At 38.4% G+C, this 18,189-nt stretch overlaps 1 protein-coding gene across 2 annotated transcripts in view; it reads left to right on the top strand.

The window, feature by feature from the left end:
* The window catches only part of PHF14 (PHD finger protein 14), a 147,165-nt gene that overhangs the window by 22,664 nt on the left and 106,312 nt on the right, over positions 1 to 18,189 (top strand). The window contains exons 5-13 of one of the 2 annotated variants that reach the window (XM_056857413.1): positions 6,019 to 6,178; positions 8,264 to 8,375; positions 9,495 to 9,632; positions 10,076 to 10,222; positions 11,130 to 11,400; positions 12,072 to 12,178; positions 13,101 to 13,196; positions 15,039 to 15,142; positions 17,202 to 17,333. In XM_056857413.1, the coding sequence (XP_056713391.1) occupies positions 6,019 to 6,178; positions 8,264 to 8,375; positions 9,495 to 9,632; positions 10,076 to 10,222; positions 11,130 to 11,400; positions 12,072 to 12,178; positions 13,101 to 13,196; positions 15,039 to 15,142; positions 17,202 to 17,333 (1,267 nt within the window). Of the gene's footprint in view, positions 1 to 6,018; positions 6,179 to 8,263; positions 8,376 to 9,494; positions 9,633 to 10,075; positions 10,223 to 11,129; positions 11,401 to 12,071; positions 12,179 to 13,100; positions 13,197 to 15,038; positions 15,147 to 17,201; positions 17,334 to 18,189 lie in introns of both variants that reach the window. The other variant, XM_056857414.1, reaches the window with a different exon arrangement.

Raw genomic sequence — 18,189 nt, 5'->3', positions numbered from 1 at the left:
CATACCTACATTGACCGTACAAAACATCTGAGAGTGTCAGACACTCTCTTTATCAATCTGACAGCCCCAAACAAGGGCAAGTCCATGTCCCGTGCATCCATCAGTCGCACAATTACTAACTGCATCACTCAGGCTTACAAAACAGCAAAAATTACTGTTCCCTCAGGTTTGACAGCACACTCTGTTAGGAGTGCGGCCACATCAGCGGCTTTTAATCGCAGAGTGCCTATTGAGGAAATCTGCAAAGCCGCAACGTGGTCTTCAGTTTCCACCTTCGTGAGGCATTATAAACTTAATCTTTATGCCTCGGCTGACGCCTCCTTTGGAAGGTGTGTTCTTCAGAGCATCCTCCATGACGTCTGATCCCACCCGGGCAGGGACAGCTCTTTTAAGTCCCACTCTAAGATGGCCTTCTCTCCCAGAGCGAGAAAGAGCCTTGGATACTCACCGTGAAGGCTTCTTCTGCTCTGGGATACGGAGGCCATCTTGCCCTCCCAGACGTCTACGTAGATTCAGGAGGACGCTACTAAATTTAACTAAAATAAAAATTGGTTAGCTCAATTTGAATTGATTTAGCGCAGTTCTCAGGTTAGGTTTACATACCGTTTTTATTAGCATGGTTTACATACAGTTTTTATTAGCATGGTTATAGTTACAGTCACAAATAAGCATTACTTCTATATCTGTCTACTTTTCTTTACTTACTGTTTCTATGTTTAACGTTTAAGCTTCTTGCTCGGAAAGTTTTTTGACTGAAAAGGGCGGGGGCGTTCCCTCCAGGGATAGGCAGTTTAAGTTTTAGGTCCTGCCTCCCGGAACAAGAGGAAGAGAAAACACCCGCTCTAAGATGGCCTCCGTATCCCAGAGCAGAAGAAGCCTTCACGGTGAGTATCCAAGGCTCTTTTTCTGCTGTCCCAGTCATGAAGTCTGATAAACTCCAGGTGTGTGACAGACACTTTTTCAATCAAAAGGGTTCTTTAGTTTGGGGTCGATTTGGGTTTAATGAAACACGCATTTATCTGAGCTCATTTATCCCCCTCCCAGCAGAAGGGTAACCAGATGACGAGCTGCTTGCTTCCCTTCAACTTCACTTCCCATCCCATCCAGCTGAAAGCTAGTACCTTTGCACTGCACTCTACTGTGAATGCCCCCACCCCCTGGTGTCATATTTACCGTTTTTGAAGTACTGGGGTACATGAGCTCCTAAATCCTCCCCCCCCCCAGGTTTTGGGTTCCCCCCCCCTAAAATTCTGGGGTTTTCTCAGGTTTCAAAAAAAAAAAAAACTACCCAGTTGGGCGGCCTCCTTGATCCACATGGTAGGATCAGATACTCATGACTATTAGATATATGGCGAAAGCACTATTGTGAAAAGTTTGTTTAGTGTCATTGGTTCCTGGAGTCAATAATGGGATCAATAAGGATCAATAAATGGAAATTTAGTTTAGAGAAGACTGAGTTGTCGATAGGGGGTGATCATGGTGATCTTGTTGGGCTGCTCAGGGCAGGTTGCTCCGCCCCGGAAGATCAGACTTTTACCCTCAGAGAATTTTCCTGGAACTTTCAAATGGCGACTGTTGGCCAGGACCACTTTTTCAAATTAGTCTGCCAGCTATGCTCAGTGTGGACCTAAGCACCGTAATTTATTCCCTGGTAACTTGTAGACAAGGCTGCTGTAGTTAGCATTATAGGGGGCTTACTTTGGAAAGGCTCCAGAAACTGCATGTGGTCTAGAATAAATCTGCTAAACTCTCACTAACCAAAGAACACAGAACTTGAGTTCCGAAATAATTGCAGTGATTACCAGTGAGTTTCCAGGTCCATTTCAAAGTGTGGGCTGCAAAACTCTGTGGTCATTAGAGGGAGGCTTAGTATTCACTTGGGGGCAGCCCCAAGCATGCTGCTTTATTTTCTTTTGCCCACTGAGACGAGGCTGTGGGGGGGGGAGTAGAAAAGTAAAGGATACAGTTTCTGGTTGAGGGTGGAAAATCTCCTCCCTAGCCTTGATACTGTTTGGCAAAACCTCCACAGTATGAATCTGTGTTGTATGTAGTAGGACCCTCTTTTTTTTTTACATACAGTCACCCCAGTCTTAAGAATAGGCACTTTTCTAGTTAAGGTATTTAGAAGACTTATCTCTTAAGATTTGGCTGCCAAGTGTTCTCTGAGAGTGTTCAGTGAGGATGTTGTTCACTAAATCTAAAAAAGTACAATTAATATTTAGTGTTCCTTCATAGAAAGACATGTCCTTCTGTGGATAAATCCAGATTTTAAAAACAAAATCTTTAAGCTCAGTCCTGTCACTTTAGATAACTGCTTTTGTGCGAAGATCTTGTAACTGGCTTATTATAGCAGAACACCTTCAATTGAGATGTCAGTTCTACTGAAGCATTGATTGTAGTGTGTCTAAAGAAAAATGTCTGGTACATATCATAGCATGTGACATAAATGATGGTTATTCACTTGTAGGAAATTGACCTTGGATAGTTATAAATTAAAGGCCTGCTACAGTTTTCCTAAAATATTTTGATGCTTGATTATTCTGATGTCCACATTATATACACATGCCCATAAGGGTTTCATAATTTGGAACCCTGGGCTGTAGTAATAGCCACCCTTGGTGCACTCTTCTTGGGAGTTGACACTTTCAGATGCCATCTTTGTAAGATCTGTCTTCCTTTTTCTTTCCATTCTTTGAAGCAGGCCTGTTTGTTTTCAGGAGGTGTTTAGTATAGAATCATAGAGGTGGAAGGGGCCGTACAGGCCATCTAGTCCAACCCTTTAGCTTAATGCAGAATCAGCCCTAGAGCATCCCTGACAAATGTTTGTCCAGCCTCTTTTTAAAGACTGCCAGTGAGGAGGAGCTGACCACCTCCCCAGGTAGCTGATTCCACTGTTGAACAATGTTAGTTAAAAACAAAATGGGATGTGTAAGGAGAACATAGCAATTGCTTTAAATATTGCAGCATTTTCTGATATATTGTGAGCGAAGACTGGCCACTGAAGTAAAGAACAGTCAAGTGCCAAATTAAGAAAAATGACATACTGTCAGAAGGTCCAGATTGTAGCAGGTTAAAGTTATGCAGAATTGTAGAAAATAACCCTTAATGAGTCATTTCGTAGCGCCTGCAAATTTCTGAAAATTGCAACTTCCCTTTGCAGAGGGTGCCTGTTACATGTTACACGGAAAATGCATACGCAGTTTCTTCTGTTGCGTTCAAATGGAAAGGTAGATTTCTTGTGATTGTGGAATAAAAGTTCACTCAGAACACCTCTCTGTCTCTCCCATTATACATAAGGCTGTATATAAACAATAGTATTATCAGAGAACTAATATGGAGATTCTAGAGAGACAGTTGCAGCCACTGGGTAAAAACACATATTGATGTTTTTCAGTTCAGCTAATCACTGGTGAAACAGATATAGCAGCTAGTTTGGTCACTTAACGTAATGGATCAGAAAAACTGAACATGTATACCTTTTGTAGTACTATGTGTTTATTTTTTCCAAGTAATAACCATGTGTGACTTAAGTCTGTGTATTTGTGTCTCTTGCTGTTGCCATTCCAAATTGCTTTGATGGTCATCTGGTAGTTTAGTGGCTTATACATTTAAATAAGTTAATGCAGCAATAAGTGTGGGTTCCTGTGGTATGATGCCTTAGTTCAGGCTTGTCCAAATGCGGCCCAGGACGGCTATGAATGCGGCCCAACGCAAAATCGTAAACTTACTTAAAACATTATGAATCAGCTGTCGTTAGTATATTTTATGTGCAGCCCAAGACAATTCTTCTTCCAATGTGGCCCAGAGAAGCCAAAAGATTGGACACCCCTGCTTTAGTTAGTTATGAAACAGAGCTGATGGGCAAAAGTAATGGATTTGTGACCATGCATCACTCACCCTTACTGCAAATCTAATAGATTGTAAGTCTTCCGATGTTCTCTTCCTTAGATCTTTCCCCATTCCCCTAAAAATAGAAAATCTTCTGCTTAAACACTGTATGCAACTTAACTCAATACAATTTGTGAACCTTTCAGAACAGACCTTCTAATTCTTATTTTAGTCAGCACTTTATAGCAATACATAAATGCTTTTGGTCAAGTAATAACTCAGTTCTCTTGAGTGTTCTGATTCTGCACAGCCTGTTTTGTCGTTGATATGAGGACAGCGGTGTACAAAGCGCTGTTGCATGGGCTAGATTATGGACAGCTGAGCATTTGATAGGGTGGGAAGGCAGGGTCTCGTAATTATTTGCAAGACTGCATTAGATGCTTAAATTAGAATGTGAGTGACATCATGTAATATACTATTTGGCCTCTTACGACTTTAGGTGGAAAAATATTTATGTGAGACAGAATGTGAATTGCTTTAAGAACATAAGAAATTTTCATAATTTCTTTTTTTTTTAGTTCTTCAGTTGAATTATTTTAAATGCGAGCTGTGTATTTTGCTCTTGTGTTGCTTGGGAATTCTGATTGAAAATCATGGATGAGTCTCACTTGCTTTCTTTGCTTTAACTGTCTTCTTCTGTTCTTGCCAAACTGCTTTCCTATGTTTTTGAAATTACAAGGTGGTTTTTGCAAGCAATTGGGGTGCCCTCATACGTTTGTTTGTTTACAGTTCTTATGTGTTGCCTTTTTTCCATATGGGTCCTTAAGGCAGATAAGAAATCTAATTTAAAATATATAAAAATCAAAATTGAAATATACAATCAAAACCAAATGTCATAAAACTTACTATAAAAACATCAAATCAATTCATAAATAACATCAGAGATTAAATTAACTGGACAATGTTTTGTAATCTAATTCAAAGGAATTTAAAGATTGGGGTTACCGCACTTTCTATTCCCAGCGATGTATTAAGAGTTTGAAAATGTTATAAAAAACATGCTTTGAAAGAGTTTTTTGGATACCACGGCTAATAAATGGTTGGAAGACGTCTTCACAGCTAAAGGGGCCAAACAAAGTGCGAACAATATTTTTTATAACGTTTTCAAACTCTTAATACATCGGTGGGAATACATAGAAAGTGCGAACAGTATTTTTTATAACATTTTCAAACTCTTAATACATCGCTGGGAATACAAAGTGCGGTAACCTCCATAGTCTTCAGTTGGCTACAGACAGCCTGTAAGGGTAGCCTTAATGTTACCTTCTGGGGGAGGGAATTCAACAGTTTGGGGTAGCAGTTGGTTCAGCTAAGCCTGGTTGCTGACGGAAGGCTCATCATCCCTTGACATCACAGCTGTGGCAAGTTGACAAACTATTCATATTCCAAGCTAGATTGCAGAATGAAGGGTTCTAATCTCAGCCAGCATCCCTATTTATGGTTGGCTTAGAAATGATTTAAACACATTTTGGGTGGCATAGAAACAGTAAAAGTTCCTTGACCCTGTTGTAAGTGTTACAGACTCTGGTACTACAGGTATTTTAAAACTGTTTAATTTCAAACATTCATAAGATCTGTGTACAGCCATAGCTGAAGAGTGTTTTTTAAAAATGTAAGTATAATCACTCTTCTTTCCCCCCCAAAAAACACTCATTTTAAAATGAATTAATGTTAGTTTTCCTTGCACAAAGCTTACATGTTTAATAGAAGTTGGCAGTTTTGAAGCAACATGAATGAGCAAGCCAAATATTCAGTCTAATCAAATTTTAGCGTGTGATTTGATGCTTGAACACATAACTGAATAGTGCGTCTGTAAATATATTAAAACTAATAAGCCATCTCAGAACCAGGGGAAATTTCAGTGTTTTCATGTCTGTTGACCCACAGCAGTCTTTCATGTGAACCCACAACGCCTCATTTATGCCATTCATTGCACATTTGTGAGCCCAGCTTGCCATTTACTATGGTTGACCATGCTCAGTGTATTGTTCACATAGTTTTCAGAAAGAAAGGGAACAGTACCCCCAGTGTTCTTATGCGCTCTCTGTTTCCCTAACTCCTCTGGCTGCTAAATTAAACCTCTTGGAATATCCTTCTATTTTGATTGGTTTGAATTTCTTGCATTCCTAGGTTGTTATGGTGTTGATGGTGAAAGTGATTCTATTATGAGCTCTGCTTCAGAAAACTCTACTGAACCGTGGTTCTGTGATGCTTGTAAATGTGGTGTATCACCAAGCTGTGAACTCTGTCCCAACCAAGATGGAATCTTCAAGGAGACAGATGCTGGCAGGTTAGTCTTAATGAAATACTAGTGTGATAGGTCTCTGAAAGTCAATCTTTTCTGACCTTGTATTCTCTGCACTGAGTCCATTCTTAAGAATCAGACGTAACTTTTCTCTCCTCCGTGGAGCAGCTGAGAAAATAGCAAACAAGAAACCCCAGCACTTTCAAGTCACAAAGTTCTTAGGATAGCTATAGCTGCCTAAATTGATCCACAGCATTGAATTTGTGGCTTCCAGTAGGGTTCTCAACTGTTATAAATACTAAAAACAAGTTGGGAGCCTGCAAGGGGAGAAGGCAGTAGTTTGAGCTCCCCGTCCTGTCCCTAATTTCTTCCTCCAGGGTTCTCTTTCAGAGCCTAGAGCACCCCCCCCTTTTTCCTTTTCTCAGCTGATGTTCATATTCTGTTTTGTGCACGTTACTTACAGCACAATCTTAAATAGTTATACTCTTCTAAATCCATTCTGTTAAATGGGTTTAGAAGGGTGTAACTCTGCTTAGGGTTTCAGAGGTGTCTGTGTGTATATATCTATATGTATATGTATATACATACATACACACACACACACATATATATACATACACATACATATATACACAAATATACACATACATACATACATATATATATATATATATATATATATATATATATATATATATATATATAATACATGTAGTGAAATCCTTTTCTTTTGCTAGATAGCAGAAACCAGCCCCAAATAAGGCCATTATCTTTATTTGAGCTTGGTTTTTCCTCCCTATCCCAGACATCTGTCATCTTTGCTTGAAGCAAAATAGATGGGAAAGTAACAAGAAAGATTATTCTTCTTTGATTACCCAATTTGTCTTAATTACAAGGTTCTCAAACATGTGCAGCTAAACAAATGAGGAGGAAAACATTTTGGCTTTGGTATTAAAAGCAGCTGAAGCTGCTTCAGCTGTGAACTTGACTGACTTCTGAGTATTTTAATAAAAATTCAGGATGGAGTTAGCACATAGGTGGCTAAGGAAATGAGACACTTGTGTGCCAATCATACTGAAATGGCAGTTTAAATCTGTAATACTACAGTACTTGTGTGACACGTACTAAAACATTTTGAGAAGGTCAGTAGGAAGCAAGCAGCCAGCTGTTGGGTTTATCATAGATAAACTCCTACAGAGTGCAGCAGCATTTAATACACCAGTGGAGCATGAAAAAACTGTGCAAATTAAATTGAGAAGCAGCTGCTTGTTGAAGATGTGTATCTTTATATTGAACTGTGCTGGGTGTAGTGGGGGAGGATGTATTAAAACTTAGTATCAAACATCTCCAGCCAAAACCTTGGCTGCTTAAAAAGAAAATATAGAAGATAATGTGAAGATGGGTAACTACCCCCTCCCTTGTTTCTCTGGCAAAACTATTCTCTGTGCCACACACTGGTATCATTTCATAAGGAAGGAAATGCACCTAGATTTCCAGAACCATAAGCAAGCTCTCTTAAGGTTATGAGCTTGATTTGTTGGTCTTTTGTGTGTTTTGGATTCATGGGTGGATTGCCTGATATTTCAGTATATGCTGCCTAAAACAGAACTTCAGAATGTTAACTGAAGTTTGACACTTCAAATGAAGAGGGCATATATGTGTGTGTAATATGTGCATACTGTCTCATATTTATTTGTTGGCCACATGTATATAGCTGCTGTATACTGAATTAGACCATAGTTCAGTATTTTCAACCCTGACTAGCAGCAGTTTTCCAGAATCTCAATGTTTTCCCCATCATCTACTGTTCAAGATCCTTTTAACTAGAGATTGAGCCTGACACCTTTTCAGGTGCTCTACCACTTAGCAGTTGCTTCTGTGATTTTCTTAGGCCATCCATCTTTAATTATTTCAAAATTGTGAATTTTAATATAAATGTTAAAATATGAAGTAATTTTTGATCACTTGAGCACTCTGTCCTTTCCATCCTTATTTTAGTTTTCACATGTGTGCATCATACGTCTGTCTGATATGTTATTGTTCTTTTTGTAGATAAGAGAACAGTATTCCTCTGCTCTGTATCCTTGTTCTGGCGAAGATATAGTAAAATAAGTTCCTCTTTTCTTATAGGTGGGTCCACATAGTTTGTGCCCTCTATGTTCCAGGAGTAGCATTTGGAGATATTGACAAACTGAGACCTGTAACACTTACAGAAATGAACTATTCCAAGTATGGAGCAAAGGTAAAGTTAATCACTAAGTTATATATTGTAGGCAAAATTCAATGTTGCTTGTTTTTGGTTTAGCTTTTTTTTTTTTTGCTGCTGAAGACTCAAAATTTTATGAAGTTAGAACTAGCATGCATTTTTTTTGTGAACCTTTCTTTGTTGGATGGGCTGTGAATCCATACAAATTGCTGAATGTGTGTAAGGCAGCACTGACTTATGTTCATAGCTAACGCTCGGTGTTGAAAGGTACTAAGAATAGGGCAGTCTTGATTAAGTGCAAGGCCGTTCAACTAATTATGCCTGGTGAAAGGTTTCAAAGCAGCTTCAATTTAAGATGTACTTTATTTAGAATATTTTTATCTCACTTTTCTCCCACCTTGGGGGTCTCAGAGAGGCTTACAAAATGAAATATGGATTGATAAAAATAGAGTTTATAAAAAAGCCCCCCCCCCCACAACTTGTAGCAGGTAATGAGCCACAATGATGTCCCAAGTTGGTGATGGTTCTGCCAGGATGGCTGCTCTTAAACTTTAAATTGCCTGCGGAATGAGTGAGACAAATGCTCGACCAGATGCTGCTCAGCTGGCTTTGACATTCCCAGTTCCCTACCTCTCTGCACCTCTGGCCCGTGCCCAGGCATTAAGCTACCTGCAGAAATATTTGAAACGCTTGAATCAAGTGGATTCTTGAGAGGCCTGCCTCTGCCTCTTGATGAGAGTTTTCCTACACTTGACCCCTTTTTGATACATTTCTCACATTTCCTCCATCATGCTTTTCACTTTGGAGTGGCACTTGAACCTTTATCTGGCATATCAGAATTCCTAAAATGATGTTTTGGGGGAAATCATTCTTTTAAACATGTGGCCTTGCCTCTATCTGTGGCCTTTTTGTGTATTATAAAAACCAACACTAACTAGATTTTGTGTAGCATTTGTAATGTGTAAACTATCAGCCTACTGTTTGCGTCCTCCCCCCGTTTCCCTTTTCCTATTGTTCCTTGCTTGTCTCTTCAATTGTAAGTTGCTTAAGGAGATCCTTCTTTTCTTTTGTGAAAGTATCTAGTATGGGTTTTAGACACTGCATAAACATTGTTCAGTCTCTTTTTTGTAATAACTTACTTTTGATATGTGGCAGGAATGCAGTTTCTGTGAAGATCCTCGTTTTGCCAGGACTGGCGTTTGCATTAGTTGTGATGCTGGAATGTGCAGAGCCTATTTCCATGTGACTTGTGCTCAGAAGGAAGGCTTGTTGTCTGAAGCAGCTGCAGAGGAGGTGAGATTTCATTAAAGAAAAAAAAGGCTAGCAAATGAACTCCAGTGCAAAGATCTTAGTCAGTGTATGTTACCTGACCACTAAAATCCACTTAGATGGGCTATGGTGATGACCAGTTCTATAAGAAGTCAAAACAATAAAACTAATGTATGTCTTAGTTGTAAATCAATTTTATCTGTTCTACCAAATTTAAAAAGCTAAATCAATACAATGGGGTTCCCCCCAACCCATGTGGCTATTACTCCAGGTGGGTTCCACAACCTCAGCAATTAACTTTTATGGGGTCGGAAAGAACTAGGGGTGGGGGAGAGCAGTAAGGGAAAAATCCACTGTCTTTGCTCCCACAGATTGCTGGATCCAAGCGATTACCATTTCTCTTTCTGATTGTCTGGAACTATTTTCTTTGGCAAACTTTCCTATGTTCCCCTTTTCTTCTAAACTAGGATATTGCAGATCCTTTTTTTGCTTATTGTAAGCAACATGCAGACAGGATGGATAGAAAATGGAAGCGCAAGAACTACTTGGCTTTACAATCGTATTGCAAAATGTCTTTACAAGAGAGAGAAAAACAGCTCTCTCCGGAAGCTCAGGTACTGTACCAATGTCGATATTGCATTTACAATTAATACAGTAGGCAAAACCAGACTGGCAGAATTGCTGTGGGTGGAAATAAAGCCAGGATGCCTGAAGTAGTAATTCTCAAAACACTTCAAGCTATTTACGTTCTTGTATGCAGTCTAGCCAAACATGATTTGTCTGTCCATGTAATGAACATTTACATTTACTTTTCCTGGATGCATAAGCTTCCCCACAGCTCATACTATTTTCCCCTTTAGAATAAACCCAACTTCCTTAATCCTGAACCTTTGTTAGATATCATGAGAGATTCTTTGCCACCGCCACAGTCCCAAGGCTATCACCGTTCCGTGCCACCCCATGCCCTGCTGCTATATTCAGTCTGGTCTTATTTGAGCTCAATCAGGCAGCTAGGGGAAGCTTGTTGATTTGGGAAATAAATGGCTGATGTATTCATTCTTTGTAGCTGCTGTGAATGTTGAAGATTCTGTAGTATGGAAAACCATACTTTTCATTGTGATACAGCAGGTGGCAATGCACGGTTTTCTTGAATGTTTAAATATATTAATCTTGTTCCTGAACTTGTAAGGACTCTTTCATGCTTTTCATTTTCTGGTCGCAGAGAGTTAAGCATGAAGGTTGCCTTCTGCTCACTATAGCAGTCTTCTCACAAGCAGATGTCATTCTGTGAATGGGAAGGCCCTATTTATTTATTACATTTATTTATTTCTGTCCAACCCAGAATTTCATGGTCACTGTACAACGTCACTTTACAGGCGTTTATTTTGTACTATAAAGAGCAGGTTCCCCCCCTACTGAAACATTTGTGTGTATGTTTTAGAAATGGAGATGAGGTTTCTTAGCAAAAGTATTTTGGATTCCACTTATTTTTATGTGTGTATGTTTTATTATTAACTGTAGGCCCGAATTAATGCCAGACTACAACAATATCGTGCCAAGGCAGAACTAGCGCGCACCACACGGCCTCAGGCATGGGTTCCAAGGGAAAAACTGCCGCGACCACTCACCAGTAGTGCTTCAGCAATTCGTAAACTGATGCGCAAAGCTGAATTAATGGGAATCAGTACAGACATCTTTCCAGTGGATACTTCAGATACCAGTTCCAGTGTGGATGGAAGGCGGAAACACAAACAGCCAGCTCTGACAGCTGATTTTGTGAACTATTACCTTGGTAAGGGGGCAAAAATGTTTTTTTTCCCACAGTAACCTAATGGGTAACCCAGTAAACTGTTGATTGTCTGTATGTAAAGGTTGCTTTAATGACACCTGTGTGTGTACACATGTATGAGCTTGCACATTCTCTTTATCTGTGTGTGTGTTAAAGAATTGCCCCCTAGTTCTAAAGAGAAAAATCTGCCACTAATTGACATGTACAGTGCTTAAGGAAAGAATGAGAAGTTAAAGAAACATTTTTGTTGAAGCCTTTGACATTTAAAGATTGGAAATATTTTCTAAGCATTAATTGACCACAGTGCTGCTAGGTTCTTGTAACCCTTTCTTTGTGATCAGGTGCAAGAGTAGCACTGTACAAACCTCTAGTGATTTTACTACTACTCCTTTTGCTATTCCTTTTCTGTCTTATTTTTCTGATATGGAAAGTATGATCTACTTATTAATAGGAATCTTAATCTTCACGATTTGATTGTTTCAGTCAACTAAATACATTTTATTGTAAATTTTATTTAGCCCAAAGGTGGCTGAAGCAGACTGTGATAGATAGGTGCGTGTGGCTGTGAATACAAAAATGTGTTCTTGTATACTTTTGCTGTTACCCACACTGATTTCACCTTTTTTACTTGATATACTTAAAATGTAACTAAAGGTAACAGTAACTTATTTCAGAGCGAAACATGCGCATGATCCAGATCCAAGAGAACATGGCAGAACAAAAGAAGATTAAAGATAAGCTGGAGAATGAGCAAGAAAAACTTCATGTGGAATACAACAAGGTAAAAACCAGCTTCACACAAGGTGCAAATTGTATGCTGTGCTCAATAAAAAGCTCTTTTTATGGAACTGACATGTAACTACATACAAAATCATTGACATGTCTCCTTCCCAAACGTTGTTAGATTAAATCAAATTTTGATCTTGACCACAGCCCGGTAAGGAATTGACCTGTTGCAACGGGATCCTCATCTTTTCCCAACTGATGCCAGGGCCTGAGCTTTGCTGTCATCCTATTTGCTGCTTGTGCACATGTGCACATGCACAGTTAGTTACCTGGATAGCTGACTTGAAATGAGCTGCCAGCGTCAAGTAGGAATCTCAGATTAACAATACCCCTCTCATACTTCATTTTTGGGAAGCAGCTGATTCTGTAGTAACATGAGATAGATGATATGATGAAGAGCAGAGGTTACCGTAAAGAGCTAAACTCTGCAGATGGCATTGTTCCCGTTTGCTTTCAAAAAGACACGTGCATGAAGGTGACCCTTGATGTTGGGATTGTCAGAAATGACGGTACAATTCCCAGTTAAATTTACAAAACATAACATGGCTTTATATTTGCTTTCGTCTTGTATCAAGTGTGCAGGTGTGTCGCTCTGAAATGTTGATTCCCAGCACAGAAATACTTGGCACAGCTTTACAGATGGAAATAACAGAGTGGAACTGTTGTGATGTTTCTTGACTGCCATTATAGTCTTACTGTCAAAGTGCTTCTGGTTCTCTCTTACGAACCAGATGGATGCCTGTGTTTTCTTTCTAGTGTTATTGAATGGCTGATTAACTTTACTGATTTCAGTCGCATTGACACGAATGAGCAATTTTATTATTTAATTATCTATTTGATAAAAGGTACTGTAAGTAAAGGATGCCTCCTCCTGGATAAAAATGGCTAAATAAATTCCATAATGCTTTCTTTTTCAGCTGTGTGAATCCTTAGAAGAACTTCAGAATATGAATGCAAAACTACGAAATGAAGGACAAGGAGTGTGGGCTGTGCTTGGTAGAATTATTGGGCAGGTTGTTTGTTTTTTCCCATCTCTGTCTTTCCCTCTTTTTTATGTCTTGCTGGCAATATTCCTAAGAGTAGCCTTTTCTGTTTGTCACTTTTTGCTGCTGAAAAGATAGATTTGATAAAGTCCTGGCCTTACTTTGTAGATAATGATTTCTGATTGAAATATATCTAGAGCTCTGCATGCTACCTACTGGGAACCTGTAGCTTAATTTTGTTTTTGTATTAGCTATCTTGTTTGCAAAATTCTTTCATTTGCTGTAACTGATTGACCTGTCATTTGTGATGAAGCTAAACCTGAAGCACAAGTTAATCTAGCTGTATTCTTCACTGTTGTTGTTTTTTTCATTCTGACACACATTTGTAGCTTTCAAACAGCAGGTTTTATTTGGGGGGGGGGTAATATTGTTTTCTTGTGCTCCTTTTCCTGAATTTCATGGCTAAAACCATACATCGTTGCTATCATTATAAATTAGCTACAGAGATGAAATGTGTTCAATTTTGGAAAACAATGAGGGTCTAGGGCTTTTTCTTGATAGCATTAATGACCATTTTGTTGATTGTGATGGGTGGATGCTGCAGCCTACCAATTATTGTACCACTTGAGTGTATGAAGATTGTAAATCAGGGGAATCAAATATTTTTATTGGGCCATATTTTCACTTATGTTTAGAAAGGGACCCATTTTTCCAGATTGGTGCTTTTTCCACCACCATCTCCCAAATTGTGGAATTTGTGTGTTCTAATAAGTAGCTGGCTGTGTCTGAAACACTGATGAATTTCATTGGCCTTTGATTTCATTGCACTTCACATCACATCTTTCGCAAAAGGCTTTTATTCAGCACAGTTTAACAGATTTCTCAAGAACATGAATGCTTTTTTCACGTCACTCCCAATGTAAAGCGGCTCCTGGCTTTTGCGTATGTTCCATAGTTAAACTTTTAAGATTATGTAAAGTGAAAAGCTCTCAAGAAGTTGGACCTTAGGCCAACTATAGCTATATAAGCGTTCTTTTGGTTTGTGTTAACTGTTGGATTAAAAATGTCTGCAGAAGTGCTTTTCTGCTGAACTGTGCTGGAATGTTTAATCCAAGCAGGTTTATAGGCCTATCATATACATGTGAATCTGTCTTCGTGAATAGACGTTTGCCACTAGTACTTGCCTACCTTTTAAAAATGGATTTCACAATCCACAAATGTGTTTGCTGGTGCAATCATTTAATAATAATAAAAAAGTAGCAGTTTCATTTGCACAGCTTGCATGACACTTTTTTCCAGTTGGTTGAACAGATGCAGGCCCACAGGGCCACTGAGAAATGACTTTGATAGATGGTTGCTGTCTGTGAAGCTAGCACACTGCAGATTAGTAGAAACCCGAAGAGAATCTCTCCTGCTTTGTGGAGAGTTTGGTCCAATAAGATAATTTTTCTAATTAACCTATGGAGCACCACTGTAGCAGGGATGCTGAGGAAAATAAACTGCCTCAATATTCTTTTGTGAAGTGCAGTGGATTTTTCTTTTTTCTTTTTCCTTTTAACCTTCTAAACCAGCTTGTCCTTGTCTGTCTCTGTTAAAGCTTCTTCTGTTAAAGGGGGGAATGTTGAAAAGCCAGGGCTTTCTATATCTCTTTGCCTTTTTTCCCCATTCAAAATATGGGAATACAATCTCATTTTTCATAAGACTAGCTTGGGGACAAAGCACAGAGTGTAGTCATTTTTGCAACCTGACTAAGCAGGTTTCTCATAATTTTTAGCATATTGGGTGTAGCCAGATTTCACTGACAAACAACAGAGGATGTTCCGTTACACATCTCTCTCACAAATTATTCTTGCGTTTCTTCAAAACCAATAGAAACTGAATATCCCAGTGATTTTGCGGGCACCCAAAGAGAGAAAGCCAAGTAAAAAAGAAGGTGGAACCCAGAAGACGACAACCCTTCCAGCAGTACTTTATAGGCAAGTAGTAGGAATATGTGGCAATATCTACTGATTGTAAATAGAATAAGATGCCTGTATAAACTGAAACATTTACTTTGAATAACTGTAACTGTTTTTTTTTTATATTTCAAAAGGGAGAGACTCCATTTGTGTTTCTTTCTCCCAGGAATCTCAGGGGCCTCTGTTCTAGACCGAGCACCATGCAGCCTAATTAAGTCTGTAACACCTCCTGGCTTCCATTTTAAGAAAGCTTCAAATTGCAGAATTTGGGACTCTGCCAACATGCCCTGAAATGGCTCCACCCCCTTCTTTTTTGTTTTAACGTAATGGCCATCCTGATGAAGGGTTCCGGGAAACTCTAGAGCTTGTGCTTTTACTGCTTTGGCAATATTATGGTTGGTACTAATAAAAATGTATTGCACTCCAGATGCCTTTGGATATTTTCCATGGATCAGCACAGTTCCGTATAGTTTTTGAATATAAATTGTTCATCTTTTGTCTTTATTTCTAGGTAATAAATTTATTAATACGGTTACAGACATGATTTGTTTAGGTACAAATGCAATGTGCTAATTCAGGTTTTTAAATTAAAACATTAACATTATAATTATAATGTTAGGATAAGAATATCAGTACTGGGGTTTCACCATCCATTGGCAGCACTTCAAAAGAAAGGTCAATATACTGTATTGGAGTTTTTTTTATGATTAAAAGACCTCCACGATTTAAGTTTTCTACCTTAGATGGTTCAGAAAAAAACCACGCAGTAATTATGGACTTGTGCTTTGTATACTGGGAGTTATTATATAGACTATTTAATATTTTAAGTTTAATATTCCGTTTACAGTTGGAAGATCAGTGTGTTATTGATGATAATTACATGTATTTGTTACTCTACTTTTTCCCATTTATCATTAAGTCACTAAAAACCATAAGCCATTTTTTAAAAGGTAAGAAATTTCTTGCTTGATCAGGTCAGAGCATATTTTATGCCATCATTCTGTCTCCAGCAGTAGCTTTCCAAATACTTCTGGGAAGCTCTCGAACAGGATGTGGTAATGATGGATATTTCCTATTCTAGCATCTGATGATCAGAATTTACTGCTTCCAGACATGGAGGTTCCATTTAACAATCATAATTAATAACCACTGATGTACCTGTAATATAAACTGTGGTTTGGTTTTAAGTGTCTTAAATAGTTGTGAGCCTCTCTAAGCCTGACCTGGTCAGGAAAAGGAGGCCTAAAAATCTAATAAAGTAAAATAAAAATAAAATTCTGACTGATCGTTTTAAAAAAAAGCCATCTAAGCTTGTGGCCTTCACCACGTCATGGTAATGAATCCCGCATATTAATTCTGCGCTGTATAAAAAAATACTTCATTTTTAAAAAAATCCGGAATCTGCTGCCAATCCATTTCAGAATGAGTCTGATTCTCTTTGCTACACTGTCATAATTGTATAAATTACTGAAGTAACTGTAAGTATTAATTTGTTATAACACAGAATATGTAAAATTAGCACTTAATGACCTCTTGCATTTTGCTGTTTAAATGATCTGAAGTGCTAGAATTGGATGTTGAAAAAAATTATAGCTGACTGTTAAAGTCCAAGGCTAAGGATGGTTTCTATCATCACTGCTGTTCTTCTCATGTTTGCTTGGATTTTTAAGCTGTGACTTGAAATGATTGTTTACAATCTCTCACAAATTGAAAATAATCACAGGATTGATCATGGTGCACCTCTTGCAATACGGAGAGAGTTTACTTATTAAATTTAATTTATCCTCATATCATAGTAAGTGAATGCCATTATTTTATAGAGGAGGACTGGAAAATGAGTTCTTCAGAGCTGTTCAGGGTTAAATTGATGTATCCCACATGTCAGGCCAGCACTCTCTCTGCAGGACTAAACTAATCTCATTGGGAACTTAAAGAAAATGATTGATGCAAATCATTGTATCAAAAGTCACAAACAGCCATCAGACATGTAGAGGAAATATTAACCATGTAAACATTGAGATAATTCAGTAAAGTGTGTGCATTGTCTCAAATGAAACTTTTCTCCTGCATTTCCAAGTTGTGGAATTTGCAAGAAGAACCATGATCAACATCTCCTTTTGCTGTGTGATACTTGTAAACTGCATTATCATCTTGGATGTCTGGACCCGCCACTTTCAAGGATGCCAAGGAAGACCAAAAACAGTTACTGGTAAGAATATCGTAAATGCATACAAAGAGAATCAGTTTCTATCATGCTTTTTCCCCTCTTCTTCCCAAATTTTTTACTCTGTGCCTTGTAAGTGTTGAGTCCTTCTGATGTTTCTTCTTAATTGGGGCAACTGTTAAAAGTTTTAATTTTTTCTGGATGTGAACAGAGATGTTAAATTTCTAGACATTTTGAAGCCACAGGAAAAAACACATTTTTATCAGTTTTTTTTTCTTTTTTTGGGGGGGCACTGAAATTTTGGGGGAAATTGAGATATATGCAATACTTACTGTCTTAAACTAATTTTACTGCTTTGACATGCATCATTTACAATTTAGCATATAAAATTGTAATATTTGACATATTTATGGAATTTAAATACAAGCAAAATTGCAAATATGCCCAGTACTTGTGAGAAAATTGCAAGCTGATACACCTATGCTACCATAGCACATGCACCCTAATTCTAGCTAGATGCTGTATTTTCTTTTGTAGTTGCTGGTCAGAGAGAACTCAGTTCTCGATGAAACTTTCAGAATTTTTCTCTTGAGGGTTTGGTGTAGTTTTTGCCCCACTTCCTTCTGATCTCCCCCCCCCCCACAAAGTAATCTTTTCTTACCCAATCTTTTGGTATATGTGTCACTGTAGTTTGAGGGTCAGGTGAAAAGGTCAACCTCAAGGAAAGAGTCAGGACAAAAGGTCAACAGAAGGTATGCAACAGTTGAGAAGCAATGAAAGCACTGCATGCACCCCTCATGAAGATTAGGTATCCTTCTAGAGCAGAAAAGCAACTTAGATGTAACAGCTATATATGTTTATAGCATCTTGTCTTTAAAGCATTTCACTCACTCTAAAAGAG

The sequence above is a fragment of the Euleptes europaea genome, chromosome 11 (genome assembly GCF_029931775.1).
Source record: "Euleptes europaea isolate rEulEur1 chromosome 11, rEulEur1.hap1, whole genome shotgun sequence".
Classification (NCBI taxonomy): domain Eukaryota; kingdom Metazoa; phylum Chordata; class Lepidosauria; order Squamata; family Sphaerodactylidae; genus Euleptes; species Euleptes europaea.
The sequence above is the reverse complement of the archived record's forward strand: the minus strand, read 5'-3'. Positions and strand labels throughout refer to the sequence as shown.